The sequence below is a fragment of the Lampetra planeri genome, chromosome 10, assembly GCF_965212315.1.
Source record: "Lampetra planeri chromosome 10, kcLamPlan1.2.h2, whole genome shotgun sequence".
Taxonomy (NCBI): Eukaryota; Metazoa; Chordata; class Hyperoartia; order Petromyzontiformes; family Petromyzontidae; genus Lampetra; species Lampetra planeri.
The window spans coordinates 5,529,410-5,551,223 of record NC_136116.1 but is presented as its reverse complement, the minus strand read 5'-3'; the positions used below and the strand labels follow the sequence as shown (position 1 = coordinate 5,551,223).

The following is a 21,814-nucleotide window of genomic DNA, read 5'->3' as shown; positions in this document are numbered from 1 at the left end:
TGACAGATAGTGATTCAAAAATGGACAACTGTAGACCGGTTTCGTTTTTATTAAGACTTATCAGTGCAGTAAAATCATCGTGAGTGTAGTACAGCTTGATACTAACTCGATGTCTAACAATTCAAAAATTTTAAATGTTGTGGATTCACTCTTCAACACACCGGTGGGCTAAAGTAGTGAACTATTTGTCTTTTGTCAACGTGACACTTTTTTGCTGATTGACCGTGTCGGGTGGTGGAGGGTTACGACACATTTATAAATAACGCGATATAACCCAAAAAAACTTTATTATGAATTAAATAATTTCACTATTGATTTCCACTATTCTTTGTAATCATGATTAAATTCACAAATCTATTGCTACTGCTGTAAACGTATCATCGATCGTGGCTGTAAGGGTTTCACGAACCGATTAAAAATGTATGAAATTCAAATCTCAAAGCAGTTTGAGCGAAAAGTCTTCATATGTTGGTGTTAAATTCAGTGCTAGTTTTTTTTGTAAAGCCACTGGTGAACTTTATGGGTCACATCTCCATCAATGAACTCCTCCGGCAGGCCACCACATGTCCAAGCAGCTTCTGTTTGACCGGACAGAGGGGGCTTAACGGGCACGACACGGGCTGAAGAAGACATGGAGCTGATGCGGTACGGGAGGATGTGGAGCTGAGTGGACTTGCGGTGTCAAAATCGACCTCTGCGGAGGAAATTCGTGAAGGACGCTGCTGCTGGGCAAGTTGGAGTCAGTCGCCCTCCAGCAACAACGGAGGGCTGAGGAGCGACGCTCACAACAACGAGCGGAGCGCCGGGCGGGAGCACTGGTGGTGCATTTACCAGTAATTTCAGTAAGTCAACCGATGGCACCTGGGCAGAGCCGGCCCAGCCACTAAGCGACCCTTGCAATTGCAAAGGGCCCCGTGGCCAGCAGAGGGCCCCCTAGAGTCACTGCTAGCGAGTGGGTGAAAAAAAATCATACATCAAAGGGGCCTCCAACCAAATTTTGCTTAGGGCCCCCAAAGGTCTAGGGCCGGTTCTGCACCTTGGTCTGTCCCTGTGACTTCCTGCCAGCGACACTTCACGTAACCTCAAAGTACACATTGCCTGGCACAAGCGCCACCTAGTGGCGAACGGCGGCGGCTGTTGTTGGGGGGTGGGTGTGTCTACGCGAGAGTGGGCGGGGCCATACGCGGGAGTGGGCGGAGTCCTACACGAGAGCGGGCGGAGTCCAACGCGAGAGTGAATGGGGTCCGTGCAGGGATGGGCGGGGCGTGTTTGAGAGTGGGCGGGGCGTGTTTGAGAGTGGGCGGGGCGTGTGTGAGAATGAGCGGGGCGTGTTTGAGAGTGGGCGGGGCGTGTTTGAGAGTGGGCGGGGGGCGTGTTTGAGAGTGGGCGGGGTGTGTTTGAGAGTGGGCGGGGCGTGTTTGAGAGTGGGCGGGCGTGTTTGAGAGTGGGCGGGGCGTGTTTGAGAGTGGGCGGGGCGTGTTTGAGAGTGGGCGTGGTCACCGGACTGGTGGGCGTGGCTTCGTTCTTGGCGCGGTGGTAAACGAGGGCCACGTGTTCGCTTCGCCGGTGCAGCAAAGTCTGAAGCGCATGGAATGTAGCACACGGAGCTTCCGCGTTCGCAAATCAACGCCCTCCGCCACCTCCTCCCCCTCCTCCTGGCGTCACCCACGCCCGGCTGTCGCAACAGTCGCTTTACATGCCACCACCTCCATCATCATCATCAGCCGCGGCCACGTTGACAGCGGCGGGAGGCGTCGAGGGCAGGCCATGGCAGCCACTTGGGCAGCCGGTGCCGTGTTGGGTATGGACCCTGCGAAGAAGGCAGCCGCCCTAGTCGTGGTGCTGCTGGTGTGCCTGCACGGAGCTCGGCGTGTGTCTCGCGGAGGTGGGTGAGCGAGCACCCTGTCTCCCGGGCGCACAGTGGACGACGTACACCGCTGTTGTGAATGAAGTTGTCATCCTGGGATCGATAGACTTGAGCCTCATCCCGCGGAGCAAGACGTCTTGCAGCCTCGCTGTGGCTTAGCGTGGAGCTCTCATCTATTGCCTTCATTTCTGCATATTTATTCAAATTTGGAATTCACAGTTCGTAACTTGCACGTTTGTATGAACGCAAATATCGCGTGCTCGTTTATTCCAGGTGTCCTCTTGTTAGAGATTTGTCTTAAGTGGGCTGTCATTAGTTTGTACTCGGTTGACACATTCAGTTCTGTTCACATATACTGTACCCTACCACTGCTCTCCAGTAACCACACACATGTAAGCACACGTGCTCTACTTGGCATGTGCACCTCTGCAGTATACTATACTCCATACTATATATGGGGGGCACAGCCTTGTGAAGTATGGTTAAGGAACTTCCCTGGATCAAGGGAGAGCCCTTCACCCAGTAGTATATTGATAAAGGTTCGTAAAAATGTATAACATTTAATATCACATTCATTATCATATTAATTTGAGGTATACGGCCGAGACGGTCCCACCTAGTTATTTTGGCAGTGCACATGCCGACATTATTGTTCTCATTATCTGACATGCAGATTATTTTCTATTCCCCAAGGACGATGTTTTGTTCGTGAGTACAGTACTGTAAAACATAAACATGCCGAGCGTCTCTCACCTTTGCTGCCTGTTACCTTTGTAGACACAAAGCCGTGTTGACGCAAAGGGTAAATCACAGGTTAACATTTGACAAAAAAAACCATGTCAGCGTCCATTCATCATACCTGGTAATACCTGTTCTCTTCCTGGTCGAGTCCTCTGGCATGCTGCTTTGTTTTTTTCTTCCACTCCAGGGCATGCAGGGGCAGAAGGCGGTGAAGTCACTCCGAGTCGTGGCACGCTTTCTACGCACGGGCATTTAACAAGAGAACCCCCCTCCCCTCCGAACCCCCCTTGTCTGCGGTGATGTGCTTGCTGGGCGAATTTCGCCGATCCTATTATCCGCAAAACCATTCCACGTATCTGCTGGTAAAACAAAACAAAAAAAGTTTGCGGATAATAGGAAGGACAGGAGTTTTGATGACGGGCGTTTGCTGCGGGACCATACAGCATCCACGGATAATAAGTCGCGGGGGAAATAGGGTCCCGGATAAAGAGGAGCTCCGGTGTGTTTGCCGAATTAATTTCTCAACTTTTCTTCTTCTTGCTGCTGCTGCTGCTTTACGAATGCCCAGGGAGCAGCAGCTGCGAGAGTCTGTTCAGCAGCGGACGTCACCTGAGCAACGGGATGTGGCAACCCGAGGGGTGCATGGTGCATCACTACACGCAGAGGTACACGGAGCAGCGTGTCCTTGTCACGCCGAGAAGTTGAGCCCGGACAGATCAATATCGGTGTCGGTGCAATTTCCAAAAAGTGTTTTGTGCATTTCGTTTCGTAAATAAATGTAACGTACTGTCCTTTGTCGATGCACGGCTGGAAGAAGGCATTCCCACATCATGTCGGTCATAGCGGGTTGCCTGACCATACTTCACCATGCTGGTCAGTTGGTGGTGTTGGCCATAGCCAGGGATCAAACTCGGGTCTCCGCCTTCGTAGCGCAATGCACTCAGCATTTGTCTTCCGATGTAATCAGTCAGCACACTAAATGGGTGTATTTGCAAAAAAGTGTTAGGCTACATAAACAAATCCCAAAAGTTGGCTGAAACGTTTACCGTTTAAATCCCTGAGACCGATAGATGTGTGTATGTATTCATGCCTGTGTCCACATTTGTGGGGAGCGGTAGTGTAGAAGTTAGCGCACTTCGCTGTGAATCCGGTGACCCGAATTATATACCTGCTCATGGCCAACACCAGTGACGGATTATATAAACCGGTAATGGGCCTCCCCTGGGCTTGACTTGGCTTCATATGAGTACCTGGTGCGTCGAAGGCGACTTGAGCGTGGTGCTGGCCACCCGCCCGCACGTGTGCCGTCCAGCTCTTTGTGTGTGCTCGCTGACAGCGCTTGTTGTCTTTTATTTGCTGATCTGTCTTTGTTTTGTACATGTCTGTACGTATGTGGCAGGGAGGTGAAGGAGTGTCTGGAGGAGAAGTATGTCGTTTTCATGGGCGACTCACGAATCCGCATGCTGTATCAAAGCTACCTCAAATTCCTGACGCCCACACCTCCAAACGGGGCCAAGGTGCAGAGATGATAACCTGTGGCCTTGACGCCACCCACTTGGCTTCCCGTACTATTTAACGGTTTTATTATTCTAGTTTGTATATGATTCACAGACTGCCGTTGTTCTTGGCTGGACATATATATATATTTTTTTATAGTTCAGTGATCTGGGTCATCCGTTCATCTACAATGATTGTCATCTGTAAGCTATCTGCAGAGTGATACGTTTGTATGATGTGCGTGAAATAAACCATGGAGTTGAATGAATCACTGGTGCGGTCCTAAATATCTCAGCAAGTTTACAGTAGTTCTTACGTTTGTTTAAGCAAGTTTTTGTTAAAATGTTTGTTGTATTCCTGTTTATTGGAAATTAGTACAGTGCATAAACAATATGAATATATAGCATGGTAATCGATTGTAAGTTGAAATTATGTGTAGTTCTTAAAAAATGTTTTTTTGTTTATTGCAGTGGCAAGATATTCAATACCGTGAAAGTAACCCATTTATAAAAGTGGTGAGTTGAAAATTGTTCTATTTAATCCTTTTCCTTGCAGAACAAAATGTTTTTAACGTATTATTTAAAGAATGTTATGTACACGTGTTAATTTTTACATGTTCACACACTGTGTGTAAAATATTTTTTTGACTCCTCCAGGATTTTTTATGGGCTCCAGATGTCGGTGAATCTATGACAAAGCACTTTGCTTCTTGGAAGATGGCAAGTGGCACTTAACAACACATAACAACATCTTGTGAAAAAAATAGTTGACTCCAGCTATTAATGAATGGGGAGCACTTGTAGCTAAGATCCCTGTGTCAACATAAACCACCGTGTTTGTAGCGCTGCTGCAGAAACACCCTTACTATAATTTCAAACTTATTGGTTTGTAATAGATTAAATCATATTCATTTTTCAGACCTTTGTCAATTCACTGATGGAAGGCCTCCACATCTACTTTTTGGCCACCAGGGTTGTTTGACCTACTTGAACACGCTGGTTAATGCAGTCGGTGAAACAGGTGGGTGGTGGGGGACCATCTCCCAACACCAGTTCATATATCACTTGCCACTCATCCTCAATCTACTGCTTAGTGAAGTACTCCCCATGCCATGGCAATAGTTGGGGGCTGTTAAAGCATACTTAACTATGAATGTCAGTTCAGGTTGTCGGGTGCCCAGGGTCTATTTAGATACCACTAATGTTTGCCGTAGCCGGGAATCAGACTCGGGTCACCGGGTTCAAAACACGGTGGGGTAACCACTGCCCCACCTCGGATTAGCACTGTTCGCTACGTACAGTGCGAATTAAGTTCATCATTCAGCATCATAGTTTGACTTTTTTTTCCACCTTAGCAAAATTACATTAACAGTGGCAGACAACAGTTTTTTTGACAGCAGTTTCTTTGACAGCAACAGGTTGGGATTGCTTTTCAGATAAGAGTAACTGCTTTAGGGGATGAATAATTCACGGCTGCCAATTTGTACTAACGTCACCATTATAACCTGAAAATATAGCATAATGGATGAATAAATTACATTTCGGCAGAGACTGCATGGACGGAAATAATGTTTGTAAGCTGCGTTGTTAATTTTGAGTTTGTGTTTTGGTTTTAAGGGTTGGGCGTTTTAAACGTTGTTTTTTTTCCGTGTCGAGAAACTGCTGTGCTCATCAAACACTGGGATTTCTGCTCCGTTTACTCTTCAACTGAAGTCTTGCTCTTGTGAAGTTCATCTTGCTCTTGTGAAGTTTCTCTTGCTCGTCCTTGTGGCCTGATTTTTTTAGCTTCATCGCTGTAAGGGAGTAATGATGCATCAGTTGATCGATTAAAAACAACTTTTTAGTGTGCGAGATGTGCAGCGATTGACGTGTGTAAGAAGCAATATTTTTAGATTTGTGTGTTATTTTTGGAAAATTTTAAATCTCGCGAGGAAATGATAAACATTATGGTTGGAACAATGAGGCAGTGGTGAGCACCCTAGCTCACCACTGAGCTGCTAGGCTCTATTTCATGAGCATCTTGTGATGGTGGTTTATGAACCCAGAGACTTAAGATTGAATCCAGGTTATGGCTAACATCAGTGGTGAGTCATATCTGGACCTGGGTACCCCCGTCACCAACTCGCACTGACCAGAACTTCGACTAAAACATCCGGCGTGACCGAGAGACGAGGGGAGACCTTCATCCAGCAGTGGATTGATAAAATGGCTTTATGCTATTTTGCATTCTTGGCATTTAATACTTTTCCGTGATCCTCTCAAACAACTATAGGCTGATACACTTACCACGAGTGTAAATGTAATATTCATACTTCGCACAAGAAGGACTCACAAGTGACGTCTTCACATCTATCCCTCTATTTAAGGAACGAAACAGGAGGATTTGTCCTCAAATCTGGCTGTCGCCTGATGAAGCTAGTTGTAATTACTGGGCAAACGTTGTACTCAGATTGTTAATGTTGTGGATTTGCTCTTCAACACACCGGTGTGCTGTACTAGTAACGAATTGGCATGTTCTGTTTATGTGAAAAACCTTACTAATTGGCTGTGTCGGGTGGTGGCGGGTTTAACGACACATTTATATTTTTACGCGATCTAACCCAAAAAACCTATATTATGGATGATATTGGTCGTGAACGCCTACGTGTTAAACTGATCAAATCCCGACTCCGAATCGAGACTGTCGATTGGATCACAAGTGGCAGTGGTGAATCGTGACGCCCCTGATCACCATGAGAAACCATGAAACATATTCAACGTTACAAATAGTGCATGACAGTCAGTGCAATCTATATGAACACAGACCCACCCATTGTGCCTAAATTATACCAGAAACGAATGCAAATATGATCCTCATACAATTCCATAGCTGTTGCAGCATTACGTAATTTCGTGGCCTACGAGACAAATGATGTACGGATACGCATGCAGTACAAACAGTAACAACATGTCTAGGTGTGTGCCGTATTAAAACAAAAAATTATCACGCTTTTTGGCGACTAAAATTGTAACATGTTCGTTCGTCAATGACACTGCTCTAAATCTAAAAAAATATATAACAGGCAACACTTCAGGCAATGATCCTGCTTCATAGCAGAATGCAATTGGGAGAGAGGAGGAGCCATTGCCTGAAACACATGTCACCTATTATGTTTTTTTTTGCTCAAGCATTGTTATTGTCGAATGTGAATTTTGTTATTGGTGTTGATGGACTTAAAGTCATTGGAGTGTGACGAAAAAAAGTTGTATTTTTTCATGAATAATTGGAGTTGGAAATTTCGTCACTTCTAAAACGCAAATGTACCAGCATTGCAGCTTCCATGCGAAATAATCTGCACAAAACATTCCGGTATTTCAGGTTCAGCTTAGCGCTTACGTGGACGACTTAAATACATAAACGTTGTTTAAGTACCTTAGGGGCATTGGCTTTTAACTCTAACCATATGTGGGATGGTTGTGGTGAGCCTAGAAAAATAATCGCATTCAGCTGATCGTATTCACCTTCGTACTCAGAAATGGTCTGTCCACTGTCTACCTGGTTCCGTGTCCTTGTTATCTCTCACCTTTACACGAGCTGACTGCATCCCTCCATCTGCGGTTCCCTCCTTTGGCTACCGCTAAGTTTCATTATTGAAAGCCATATGCAGTATTTACCCCCTGGAATTTAATTAATTATAATGCATTTGCAGAAGGGTATAATAGTGACCGTTGTCTTTTCACTGCTAGAATGTGCCATGCGTATGATGCCAGTTATGAACAATATCAAGCAATTATTAACGACAGTTTGTAAAAAAAATTCTCGCAAATTATCTACGTTTTCTTACCCCTTGTGCTCACAGCCGAATGAGATTACGCCCGATGTCATCGTTATGGGTGCTGCCACGGTAAGCGTTAATGTCTTGCACGAATTTGAATGTGTGATGTACTGGAAAAAAGTAATGGATCTAAATAGACACATGGGGTTTTAACATTGCAGCATATATAGGGTTAATTGCAAGATTTTTTTGGTACCAAAATTGTCCGGGCATTGCATTGGATGAAACTAAACCATTTTAAACCCAGAAGTCACGTAGCTATCAATCGTGCAGGCGGTGAGACTGCAACAGATCCACAGGCCAAGAGCTAGCTCCCAGGTTCCACACTAGGAAATGGGTTGGGTGGGACATTGGCCAAGGGCGGTGGCCCCATTTGATTCCTTGCACCAGGGCGCATACCAGCCATGCTCGGCCACTGCAAGCCGTCCAATTGATAACTGAATTTTGAGCATCCCCTAGTTATTATGTATGGAGCACTGCAATGAAGTCAAACTTTTTATGGATACGCAAGATGGATCTCCAAAACAAGTGTTGTATTTTCACTTGTGTTTCTTTGTGCCTCCACAACAGTGGGCCATTAAGCTGACGGGGGATAAGGAGGAGGGCTTGGTGCTGTATCAACGGGAGCTGAGGAAGCTGAAATCGCATATGATCAACGTCACCCGAGTGTCACACAAGCACAGGGATGTCATCTGGGTCCTGCAGGGTTGGTACAAATTGGGTTTTATGGGTGTGTGTGCTTGCTGAGTTATTTTATCATAAAGGAATGCATTCAAAAAGGTACACCGTAGGATTGTTTGACTATAGTTTACCTCACTGGTGAGGGCATGCGGTTTCTTGAAGGCAGCACGCTTGACACTTTATAGGCAACCCTTTGTTTACAAGTGGATTCACAATGGGCTGTAGGGTAGGTAGTAAATCCAGGACTGCCCAGAGGTTCCTAGTGGCCCAGAGCTAGAGGCCTGGGGCAAAATTCCACATGGGGTCTTGTTTTTTTATGTGCGACAAAAAATAGGTATGACATGGGGCCCTCGTGTGTGAGGCCTGGGGTAAATTGGCAAATTTACTCCCCCCCCACCTCTTGGCATCCCTAGATTAACCTTAAGGGTGATACAAACAATTGGGTCAGAGGAGAGGGTGAACATTGCTATTTGTGGAATGTTTTCTTCATTTCACTCTTTGACGTCTACTTTGCAGCAGATGGTGCATTTAGGTAATTAGCCACAATTTCGGGGCAGCATTCAGAATAAAATAGCTGACTCTGGGAAACGCCAGTCAAGGGTTTAACTACTGCTCCCTCTGTCCTGCTTTTCTTGCCTGCAAAGACCCGGTCGATGAGGCCAAGCTGCACTCGAGTAGGAAGCTCATCACCAATCGTGCCGTGGAGAAATACAACGACGTGACCATGAGTGTGCTTGAGGGCAGCCCCGTGCGGATCATGAAGGCCTCCAGGCAGGTGGCGCAGCACTACTTGCACCTCTCGGATGATGGGCTGCACATTCCTGACGCTGCACGCAGCATCGTGAGTAACCACCCTTCGATGCGTCATTGTCATATCAAGTGTATTATCACTATTTGGTATCAGCTTGTCCTACACCTAAAGGTAAAGGTGCAGCCCTACAATTTCTTGCTCATGCCATCTGCTGGAATTAAGCTTTTCAATAAATAGAGTTTTGGAGGGCAACTATAATGCATATTTGGCCTACTCTTCCATCTTGGAAGAGGTGGAAGTACTGAAACTTTACCCTATCACACATGACATGCAAATAGACTAACTTTTGCTACAGACAGTAGCTTTCTTTTCAAAGTTAGTAAAATTCAGTAAAATTGCATAGGATGAGTGATCTGAAAGCCTTGCTAGGCTTTGCCCTCCACCACTCGATCAATTTTACTTTGGGTGAAGTCCGCCACTTTGTCAGCCAGGCAGCATTACTGCTCATTGCGATTCATCATCATCATCATCATCGTCGTCGTCAGCCATGATCATAGTACTGCTGGATGAAGGCCTTCTCAAACCATCGCCATCCCTTACAATCCTGCGATGTAACAATCCACCAGGCACCTGCTTACGAGCTCATTTCACCGTCTGTCCCTCCAGTGCACGTCATCCCAGTTGTGTTCCCTCCTTTGGCTGCTACTCTATGTTTCGTCTTGACTACCAGCCATCATCTTTTCTAGTGTACATGCCCCTTCCAAGCACACTTACACTTATTGCTGTTATTGTGAAAATCATTGGTCAGGGTTTTTAAAAATATTTATATACCAAGGTTGTAGACAGCTCGTCTTTCATAGCAAATCACAACCTTGGTTCCTTATGGTCAAAACCAGCCTTTGACTCTAAAAAAAACAAAAAGGACTCACACGGACCAACCTTGCTGCCGTTGTTGACCGCCGAAAGGTGTCGTCGCTCATCCTCAACTCGCACTGCAACCGCGACGTGCGCCCGCTCGACGGCTCGTGCTGCTCCATTCAGCGCGACCCCACGCTCATCCAGGCCATCACTGCCCTCTGCTTCCTGGGCTTCGCGGTCGCCTGGGCGGCCACGTGCGTACGCCGAGCCTCTACGCCTCCACCGCCACCTCCGCAGGAAGACGTGGAGACTGCTTTGGTCGCCGATACTCCGCCCGTCATAGAGAAGGTACCCGGCCCTGGACTCGTTTGTTTGATGGATGTGTTTCGGTGATGCTAGTGTGGGTCATATAAATGATTTGAAAGTGGGTTTCCCACCTTTGGGGCCACATGCGGGAGGACGGTCACTGTAGTAATGCTGAAAAAACCCACTGCTTGATGCTCACCTCTAAAGTTACCAAATGTTCTCATTTGGGCGGGATAGTCTTGGTTTCAAGAAGATTTTACCTGTGTACTGAAACATTTGCGACAATCGGCAGTTTTGTTTGCGATTAAACTTTGTTTGGCATATTGCCCAGCTCGTGATATAAGCAAAGGGCGGAACTGCTTGAGAAGTCGGCAAGGTTGACAGAGGAGTAGGTGGGGTCTCGCGGTAGGAGGCAGGGTAAATGTCAGGAAAAAAATATCTGTTTACTGTGTGGGTGGCTGTGAGTGGGGGTGGTTGAAGGAGGGGCCGCCATCTTATTGTGAATCTTGATTGAGGCTCCCATAATAAACGTGGTGCTTTACTAAATCTCCAACAACTTGTAATACATAAAGGTAATTCTTAATTATATGAATTCGTTAACTGCGCATGATTTATGCATGCCAGCAATCCAACGCTTTTGAGGCAAGGGTTAGTTGATCATGCAGATTTATACAACTTCCAAACCTGCTGGGTTTCGAGGTCACCAGGAGAGGGCAGTTAAACGAATTAATTTGAACTCTTTTTTCAATACAGAAATAGAGCCTTGAAACTCGGTAAAGATTCGTCGCAAAAATATATTGTGACCTGTAATTGCATCATGGCAGTTTATTTGGATGTATTTAGGCGGACATATATCTTTGCCATTATAACTGCTTTGGTACACACATCTCTAATTGTCAAATTTATTTGTCCCCACCTCAATGTCGTCTTGCTGTCACAGCTGGAAGCCAGCCATCCTGTCAAAAGAGGAGCAGCCGAGGAAGTACTGGCCTCACTCACTAAGCTGGGCTTCATCATGGCCTACTTCTACCTGTGTGACCGCGCCAACTGGTTCTACAAAGAGCACAAGGACTACCACCACTCACTCTTCTTTGTGCCGCTTGCCGTGATCATGGTCCTCGGCTGGTACTTCAGCAAGGAAACTAAAGATGTAAATAACGTCCTCCTTGCAATGCAATATCATCTACTTACAATGCAATATGGAATTAATTAGCTTGTCAATGCAACTGCATCAAAATCATTGGGCGAATTTATTTCATATAGCGGGACAGGCATTCATAGGCAGAGGGAAAAAGGGGGGAAGATCTTTATCCTGGACTTAAACAGGGGAAGGGAGTTCAAGACAATGGGAGCAGCAGCAGAGAATGAGAGACCTGCTACTGGGCCTTGTTTGCTGGACTGGAGTGTGCGTGGAGGGCAGTAGAGTGGAATGACAGGGGAGAGATAGGTAGAGGTGAGTCCATGGAAGATTGTGAAGATGGTGAGTATGATCTTGAAATTGATCTGAGATTGGATTGCGGAGCCAGCAGAGTGATTGGAGGACTGGGGTGTGATGTCTTGTTATTGACGTACATACTTGTTTTCAATTTGACACTTATTGCGTAATGCCGTGTGCCCTTGCTTTGCTTGCACCCTGCAGACAGTGATGTTAAACCGCGACCAGACAGAGGAGTGGAAGGGCTGGATGCAGCTCATCATCCTCATTTACCACTTTTCGGGCGCCAGCTCGGTGAGAGGACTGAGCCACACTGACGCGCGCTGGGTGAAGGGCAGCGTGCACTACAGCTCAATGCCACTCGCCACCGCCGATTATTATTGCAGCAGAATGTGTAGACAAAACAGACATTTTAATCTGTGAGAATAGTAAAACAGCTAATTGTGGGAAATGCCCAACGTTAAACAGTGAATCACGCGTAAAGCATTTTACTCATAAACCAAGTTTATAATATTTGTAATGTATCACATAGAAAACATTAATATAACAGACAGTAGATGCAACTGATGTGTCTTTGCATTTGTATGCTTATGTGTTTGTTGTGGAAAACATTGAAAGATCATTGAGGAACGTCTAACTTAAGAGAGAAAAGAAAAATCTGCTCACGTAACTTAAGACTGCATTGCTCTATAAAACGGACTCGTACTGCTGCGAAGGAGTCGTGCTGTATTGCTCTCAGATATGTTCTTGGGTCCTCCTGCCTGTTGTTCAGCACGGTGTCTGACGTTTCCCCTCCACGTGCTGGGTGCCTGAACAATTCACTTCCTCAACTGGAGTCATGTTTTCTGGACATTTGAATGAACAGAGTTTGTCGCGACTGCGTGGCTCAATGAGCACTCTCTGTCGCTCTAGTTCCTGCCCGTATACCTGCACGTGCGGCTGCTCGTCGCTGCCTACCTCTTCCAGACGGGCTACGGACACTTCTCTTTCTTTTGGGCCAAGGGGGACTTTGGCCTCTTCCGCGTCTGTCAGGTATGGTTTCAGGCCTCAAGCCACAATGCCTTCACTCGTCATTAGAGTGCGCAGCACAATGTTGCATATCCAGCGGTCACATGTCCGCCAGAACCAAATAACCCCCCCACAGCCAGTACGATATGTGTGCTTGGTGTAACTTTCATTGTCTATATATATTGGCAAATTTGACCATTGCATATACAATAATATGTTCTGAATATCGCACTTCTAAAGCACACTAAAGTATTTGTTCACGTTCAATGCAGCTTCCGCTTTATCTTTGTCCATAATCTGTGATGCCATCCTTCCACAAGTCGCTCCTTAGCATGTGGCGATGCACTGCTTTCCACAATGGTTTTAAATGGAATAAAATCCTCATCTCTTGACATGACTCCATTAGCACAACTAGAATATAATTGGGGAAAAATATAATTGGGAATTGCACGAAGAGAAGTACACACCTCTTTACATAAATAGTTTGTCTGTAGCTGGAGGAAGTATGATTTGAAAATCTGTTCTATCTTGAACTATTTGTTGTAACCTTCTGACTTGCCCCTACTGGACATTTGTGAAAAAGAGCTTCATATCTCATTGGACTCCTCCAGTCTAAATAAAGATTCTGATCTTCTTAATTAAGATTCTGATATTCTGAAGATTATGATCTTCTGAGTTTGCTGCTGCTGCTGCAGGTGATGTTCCGGATGAACTTTCTGACGGTGCTGTTGTGCTTGGTCATGGACCATCACTACCAGTTCTACTACTTCGTTCCACTCGTCTCGTTCTGGTTCCTGGTGATGTATGGAACACTCGCTGTGCCTCCCAGGATTACCGCCAAGGATGGTGAAAGTAAGACCCGCTCACTGGGGTGTGTACATGTGGTAACATGCATTTGTGCAGGAAGATTAGGAGACCATGATTAAACTAAACTTAAACTAATCTGTTTAACACCTAGGCTTTCGAAACCAATATCCATAATAGAGATTTTTTGGGTTGGATCACGTAAATATAAATGTGTCGTTAAACCCGCCACCACTGCCAGTTTGTAAAGTTTATCATGCAAGCAAAAAATGCCAATCAGTTACTAGTGCAGCATACCGGTGTATTGGAGAGTAAACCACAACATTTACAGTTCTATTTTATTCACCAGGTAAGGCCCACTGAGCTATTATAGCTGTTTTTAACAAGTGACCTGGCCACAACTGATAGGTCAACGAAGCAGCTTATCATGTGGAAATTGATGGCAGCCAAATTCTCTAAACACGTTTCTAAATGTGGAGGGAAAAACCAGAGTACTAAGAGAAAAATGCACACGTCCATGGGGAGAACATGCAAACTCCAAATTTACAGGCGGGATCAAACCCACAACTTCCTGCATACCAGGCGAGCTAGTTAACTTCTCGTCACTGTAGTGAGATGTTACCTACCTTGCCTGGTATGCAAGAAGATGCTTCATCTTCACCATGATGCTAATGGTGAAGATGAAATCCTCTTGGCTCGTAACTGGGAGCTTATTCAGGAACTGAAGAAGGAACCGAGTTCTGAGTTTTTATAAAGAAGCTCCAAGTACTTGGAGCCAAATGTCAGATATTGTGAATCACAACTCAAATCCACATCGGAGAGCAATGCAGGCATACCTCTTATAGTGCTCAGGATGTGTTCTTGGTAAACAGAGCGCTAAACGAAACAGCGCTATAGGAGGTCATTATAACATGGTTCGAATGGAGATGCGTTACCAAAAGCGCTATTTTTTTACCTATTTGCAATATATATGAGGGCTTCATTGGGGTATCGGTAATAGCCTTAATAATTATACTTTTCACATGATAAATATTGATATTTGTAGGTTTTTTCGGTAAAGTCACGTAGGTAAAAAATTAAAATTAATAAAAGTAAAATAAAAATAAAAATAATAATATTTATTTTTATTTTATTTTACTTTTATTAAAATAAAAATAATAATATTTATTTTTATTTTATTTTACTTTTATTAATTTTAATTTTTTACCTACGTGACTTTACCGAAAAAACCTAAGAATATGAATCCTTGCAGTCATGAAAGCTTCAAATCTAGAATATCAAGTGATTTTATGAAAATAATAACTTTTAATGAGAATGACATAAAATAATAAGTTTTGTACTCACCAGTGCATTCGGTCGGAGCTTGTGCAAGATTAACCACCGTCTGCATTAAACACACATTCTGTGGAAAGCTGTACTAGCCAGTGGTATTACTTTATCCGTGGATCGCCAATCATTCAACGCAGTGATCAGCCCTTGATGAGTCGATACTCTAACTTGGCCATCGGATCGACTATGAGCAGAATCAATTCAATAGACACTTCGATTTAGGTTCCACAAGACCATATATGGGCAATGCCACGCCCCATGGGCAACGTCACTCCTACTTTATTCCATATATGCATTACAACGAAAGAGGCATTATCAGAGGCAGCGCTGTAAGAAGTATGCCTATACAGCACGGCCGCGAAATCCTACGCAGTACAGGGGCTTGATGTTGGATTTTTCTGAGGTCGAGTGCTTTCCTGATGGTAATCCACTGTCCACTTCATAATCAACGATTTTTGGGTTTAGATCGCGTTATTTATAAATGTGTCGTAACCCTCCACCACCCGACACGGCCAATCAGTAAAAAAAAAAGTGTCTGGCGAATTGCCCGATGATGCTGGATGCAATTACCAGCGAAACGTCGTACTCAAATTGTAAATGTTGTGGTTTCACGCTTCAACACACCGGTGGGCTAAAGCAGTGAACTATTTGTCTTTTGTCAACGTGACACTTTTTTTTTACTGATTGGCCGTGTCGGGTGGTGGAGGGTTACGACACATTTATAAATAACGCGATCTAAACCCAAAAATCGTTGATTATGAACAATATTGGTCGCGAAAGCCTACGTGTTAAACCACTGTCCACTGTCGGTGTGTCTGCAGGTAGCGTGTACTGGAAATTGCTGATGGTGCTCAAGTTGCTGATGCTGTGTACCTGCATAGTGTTGCTTGCCCTTTCCCAGGTACGGTGGTAGTACAATAGCTGGTTTGGACCAAGCTCTATATAAAATGTTGTGACTGGTGCGTCATCATCTCGTGTTCTGCACAGTCTCTCTTTTAACTTTGCATATACTGCTCTCAGCACGTTGTTCGCCATGATTCCCTATCATGACGCTCCATGTGCTGGGAGTTTTGGTAGGAACTATATTCCCGCCACGTGGAGAGAAACGTCAGATATCGTGCCGAACAACTCACGGTCCGACCCAATAACACATCAGAGTGCTATCCAGCGCAACTGCTAAAATCTATGCATACTCATGAAAAATTAAGTTTGCCCTATGATGTTGCTCGTTGTGTGCGACTTCCCCCCTTCATCACGCAGGAGGTGTTTGAGGGCCTGTTTGTGGTGTGGCCGGTGTCGGAGCTGTTCATGCTGCAGGGCAGTTTGCACGAGTGGTGGTTCCGCTGCCAGCTTGACCGATTCGTAAGCGACGCGCCGGGACGGCCGCCACGGTTTCCGTTCTGTTGCCATCTCCGCACCAGCTTTAATGTCTCGATGTCCGTGATTGACGACGCGCCCGATGCTTCCGATGAAGCGCGTCGTTAGGTTGAGAGTGTCGCTGGGGCACGCAGGAAGGTGGCGGGGGGGGAAGCCAGCCCCTGTGTAACCCGCTCCGTGGTCCCCAGGCCGTGCTTTTCGGCATGCTGTTTGCATTCGCGTACCTGATGCTGAAGCGACGCGGCTGGATCAACGAGGCCAACCTGGAGTCGCTCTTCCCCCGGTGGCTGTCGACCGTGCTGCTCTTCTTCTGTATCTCCACCATCGTGGTAAATAGCGTGGCGCTGCCGCACTCATTCGCCGGACCCTTGCGGTGAGAGTACAGTAAAATTGTGACGAGCGAGAAAATTTGAGTTAAATTAGATGTCCGAAGAAGAGCAGTGCACAGTAATGTGTGTGATGGGATGTGATCCTCATTATTTATCCTGATGTGTTTTATTAAATTTCACCACGCGTTGTTCGGCATTAGTGTCCAACGTTTCGCCCCACGTGCTAGGAGCTTCTTTAGAACCTCAGAGGTTCTCACCCACGTAGAGTACGACCCGGACACGCTGGAGAGATATCAACCACTACCGTTATTTGATGATGCTCTTTTGGCAGTGGTGTACTAGCACAACGAACAAAAACTCAATACATTCCTCAGCTTAATAAAAAAAATTGCTATGAAGAAGAGCAACTGTCCGATATGTCGCCCGTTATATATATTTTATTTTACGGCAATGTTATTGACGAATGTGCAGTTTTATACGGTACTCATAACCAGTTGAAATTACTAAAATAATTATTGGAAATAATTCTTCATCTTAAAAACGTTTGTCATTGTAAACGTTTACCCAATTTTTGATTGCTATTCTACTTCCAACTGCCACTATTGCATTGGCCATGAATGCAGTCACATGTAAACGCATTCTTTCGTACTAGACATGCCTCGTACTTTTTAGGAGATTACTCAGCTCTGGCCTGTACCTGCTCCAAGAGATTTTAATTCGAGAAATGTATTCTTTACCCACTGTGTGTTCTTCCCCTCTGGTGATTGCCCGGTGTTTGTTTGTATCATGGCTCGTGTGCATTTTCTTAAAACTTCAAAGAATAACATTTTTTGCGACGATGGTAGATTTATTCTCGTTCATTATACGTCTCCGTTATTATAGCCTCAAACCCCTTACAATTCTTGGCGATTGACATTTTATTCCACGTTGTGGCCACACAGGGCTACACGGTCTGGTCGTCGCGATGCAGCAGCAAGGCTGAGTGCAACCAGATTCATCCCTACACTTCTCTGGTGCATGTACGTCACCAGCAATGCACCCACCCCAACACCTACCACTACCCACATGCCTCCACACCAGTCACCGATACGATCCTCGATCTGCCACTGGATTAACAACTTACCCACATAACAAGTGGAGCATGCGTAAAAGATGGTTGAGCAGTGGCTTGCCAGCATGGCTTGTGCGGAAAGTTTTCATATCCTGCAGCAGATGGCAGTATAGTGACAGCTGCGATGTTACTCTTAATGCATATGCACACACCTTTGTATCAGTCTTGGTCAAATAAAATGTTTCTTGTCAATGTGCAGCCACCGTGGCATATTCACCTGCAACCACTGGGTCCTGCTTGCACTGCAAAAAAAAATGTGTCTAAGTATGTATGACCAATGAAATAATATGCCGCATGTATAATAGGGTAGGCAGCAGTGCGTTGAATCATGCATTGCGTAGGCAATTTTTTACAGCAATGAATAACTTTCTGAATGATAATAGTTGCGTAACCTCTTGCTTTGTAAGTTGACTAGTTGAGCCAGTCACGTTCAGAAAATTAGACCTCATTATTCTCTGTTCGAACCATCAGTGAGGCAATTTCACAAAAGTGCATGAATATTTTATCTGAGCAATTTACATCCACAGTCGATGTCTGTTGTGATTAATGTTGTTGGTCATTCGATCATCATATTTGGAATTATGTATCGCCACCATGAATGTTGAAGTCGATTCCAGTAAATGTTCTAAATGTTTAGTAACTTTTCAAGTGATATGCGCAAACGTTTTAACCACATTATGGTAGCCTTTATAAGGCCCCAGCGTGGTATGCGAACAAAGACGCACATGGGGCTGGAGTTATATTTAATTGTTAGACATTTCGATATGTGGGGCAAACTAATTATAATAATCAGTGTTTTTACGTTTTTCTATGCGATTATCAATAATGCAAAAATAATCATATTAATTAAACACCCTCGTCTTGCGATTAGTTCATGTTCAGGTGGCTAAGTGAATTATTATATCGCAGGATCGTGAGAAGCAGTGGCGGCGGCTTGGTGTGGCCTTCATCCAGCAGTGGATTGACCACGGCCGACGATGCTGAATTGTGATGTATATTTGCCGTTGTCGTGTGTCCCCCGCCCCCTCCCTGCCGCCATGCAGATCCTCGCATTCGTGCTCGTGCGGAACATCCCTGGCTATGCCCGCTCCATGTACAGCACCTTCTTCGCGTGGTTCGGGAAATTTTCTTTAGAGGTGGGAAGGACGCACCTCCACAATACACCTTCATTGGCACTGCTGCTCCGGAAAAAGAACACAACACTGACTCGTTGTCTTCACTGCACAGTTCATTAAACAAACCTTAACAGCAGCATTCAGTTTGAAATGCCTGTGCTGTACTTCCTTTACAAGGTGATCCCATAAGAGCTCACGGTACAGCTGTGCAGATGTAATTTTTTAATGTTCCTTAATTGTCAGCAGTTTGGTTTCATATTTTGCCACTCTTTGCCTAAACCCATTACTTACAAAATTATATGATCCAATTTTTCTGTCGATGCAAGTCCCCAAATGCTCATGTGTTTATGATTCCTTCTTTCCTCTGTCCCACAAACCCCCCCCCCCCCCCCACCGCTCTATTGCCTCACCTCAATCTGTACCTCACCATCCCCCTGCAATGCTACCCTCAGCTCTTCATCTGCCAGTACCACGTGTGGCTGGCGGCGGACACGCGCGGCATCCTCGTGCTGGTGCCAGGCGGCTGGGTCCTTCCCAATGCCATCGTCACCACGTTCATCTTCGTGTGCGTGGCGCACGAGGTGTCGGCCATCACAGGCGTGCTGGCCCAGCACCTGGTGCCCAAGGAGTGGCCGGCGCTCCGCCTGCACATGCTGCTGCTGGCCATCTCCCTGGGACTCCTGCTGCTGCTCCAGTGGTTGCAGAACCGAGTGTGGACGTGAATACCTTTTCCAACCAACCAACCAACCAACGCTCACTCCCAATCCCCTCGACTCTTAAACCCTCACCCTGGGCCTCACCACCTCGAATGCTTTACTCCCGCCACACCTTAAACTTTTAATTTGTTCCAGGCCCAGTCGCCTGTCGGCTCATTGGCTGAAAAGCGTTCACCCACGCTGCTGCGTGTGTCAGCTCTGGGGGGGGGGGGGGCGCGTGACATCGACAGGGAGTGCTGTTGGCCCCAAACACGATATCACTCCATGTGGACTGCAGCCTATCTCAGTGGGCCATGTGATTCCTTAAACTTAAAACGTTCGGCTGTAATGTGCCACATTTATACTTTTTTTTTTCGGAGCAGAGACACGACACACGACTGTGACCTCATACGTTTAAACTTTAAACGTGAACACCTGTAGCACTTGAGAGTTCATATTGCTGCTCGGTCTCATGAATAGGTGCATAGGGAGGCACGCTCCACAGGTGTAGTTTATATCTTTTAAATTCTGTTCTAGGCGGGGCTTGACCTAAAAATATGCCCATTGTGGTATAGTTAATTCCACTAAAAGATCTCCAACCTGTGTTTTTCATGCACTGCTAAAGTTAGGAGTAAAATCCCTATTGGAGCGCTTTTGTGCTATTCGACGTACTTTTGTCAATGGCCACAACTCTGAAATGTGCAGCACCAATTGCCTGGTCTCATAAATGATCAGCAACTTTGTTCACCCATGCAACTTTTGCATTTCAGGCAATCGTGAGAAAAAAATCCCACTGCCAATGCAAGGGTATCTCACCAGAGGCTTTCAGGATAATGTTCTCCTTTGATCTGTTTTGGGTAGTGTTGTGGATTTCAAACAAGACACTCAATGGTGTAAAAAGCACGTAGCTGTTGTGCATATGCAACAACAAAAAACCGTCAGCATCTTCCGAAGAAGTGCATTGTTGGTCTCCTTGTCTTAGATCACCACCAAAATACACTTGAGCAAATTTGACCGAATTACAGGAGGATTGATGCAGTGACAACTGTGGACCGGTTTTACCACAATTAGGACTCATCAGCAAATTACATTTGCCAATGCTCCGCGCTGCAGATTTTTTTTTTAAATGTTTGTATCCTGTTTGAAATGTATGGTTTTCCAGCGTGCACTATTATTCTGTTATGAAGGGGTTTTCTCGCCAATTACAGATTTTTTTGTAATTGGTGTGTCCATCCTACATATGACACTGGTCATTCAAATAATATGAACTGTATTAGAATAATATGAATTTATGAGGAGTTAAACCAATGAAGAGAAAGGTTCATCATTGAGTCCCAGGTACAGGGAACTGTTTTAATCTTCTTGCAATGTTAAAATAATTTTATGTATAGAGATGCATTCATACTGTGGGAGAAAAACTCCCAAACAGAACCAGTCTCGTAGAGAAGACTGTTACATTGCTGGTGAATGGTGAAATGATGGGATGGTTGGGTGTTTGGTGTGTGTTGGGTAATCAAGAGTGGTTTGTGCAATCTGAGGAAGAAATGTAATGGGTGCCAGGTCTGGTGATGCGAGAGAAGACCTGGCTCTGGGTGAACGTGGGGAAAACGGGAACCGTTTATCCTTGGTGGATTTTTTAAGTTTACTATACATTACATGTTTGTCTCTACTGTAATAGACTTGGGATTTTGGTGTGAAATGCAATTTTGTAATTGTCAATTTTGTTGAAAAAATTGATGTATTAATGCATTACAAGACTTCATAAATATAAATTATTTGGATGGTTATTAGGCACATGCATTGCTTGCTTTCTTCTGCACTGTCGATATGATTTGACAGTGGTCACAACATTTACACAACTGCATAGTAACACTGCAATTTAATAATTGTTTGCCTTTTTTTATTTACACAAAACGATGCCATTGGCATCAAGTTTCTGACGTCTATAAAACAGCCACACTGCACTTTATGGAACAGCTTGCATGTGAACTTACAATCTTTCACTGGCCATACTGTTTTACCACAAGCACACGATTGCATTTAGCCAAGCAGATGAGTGAATGCTTTGCTCTGGCTCGTGTGATCTATCCAGGGAT

The 21,814-nt window shown here is 45.1% G+C and overlaps 1 protein-coding gene across 1 annotated transcript; it reads left to right on the top strand.

Moving 5' to 3' along the window:
• Window positions 1–1,539: 1,539 nt before the first annotated feature.
• Window positions 1,540–21,505, top strand: LOC144720902 (N-acetylneuraminate (7)9-O-acetyltransferase-like). Its single transcript, XM_078598047.1, has 19 exons — window positions 1,540–1,885; window positions 3,177–3,273; window positions 4,008–4,125; window positions 4,576–4,620; window positions 4,762–4,824; window positions 7,944–7,988; window positions 8,490–8,625; window positions 9,245–9,441; window positions 10,318–10,557; window positions 11,456–11,665; window positions 12,155–12,244; window positions 12,863–12,982; window positions 13,654–13,810; window positions 15,913–15,992; window positions 16,352–16,453; window positions 16,657–16,797; window positions 17,739–17,816; window positions 18,952–19,044; window positions 19,476–21,505. The coding sequence occupies exons 1-19, from the start codon at window positions 1,588–1,590 to the stop codon at window positions 19,743–19,745; spliced, it is 2,580 nt and encodes an 859-aa protein (XP_078454173.1). The 5' UTR covers window positions 1,540–1,587; the 3' UTR covers window positions 19,746–21,505.
• Window positions 21,506–21,814: the final 309 nt, after the last annotated feature.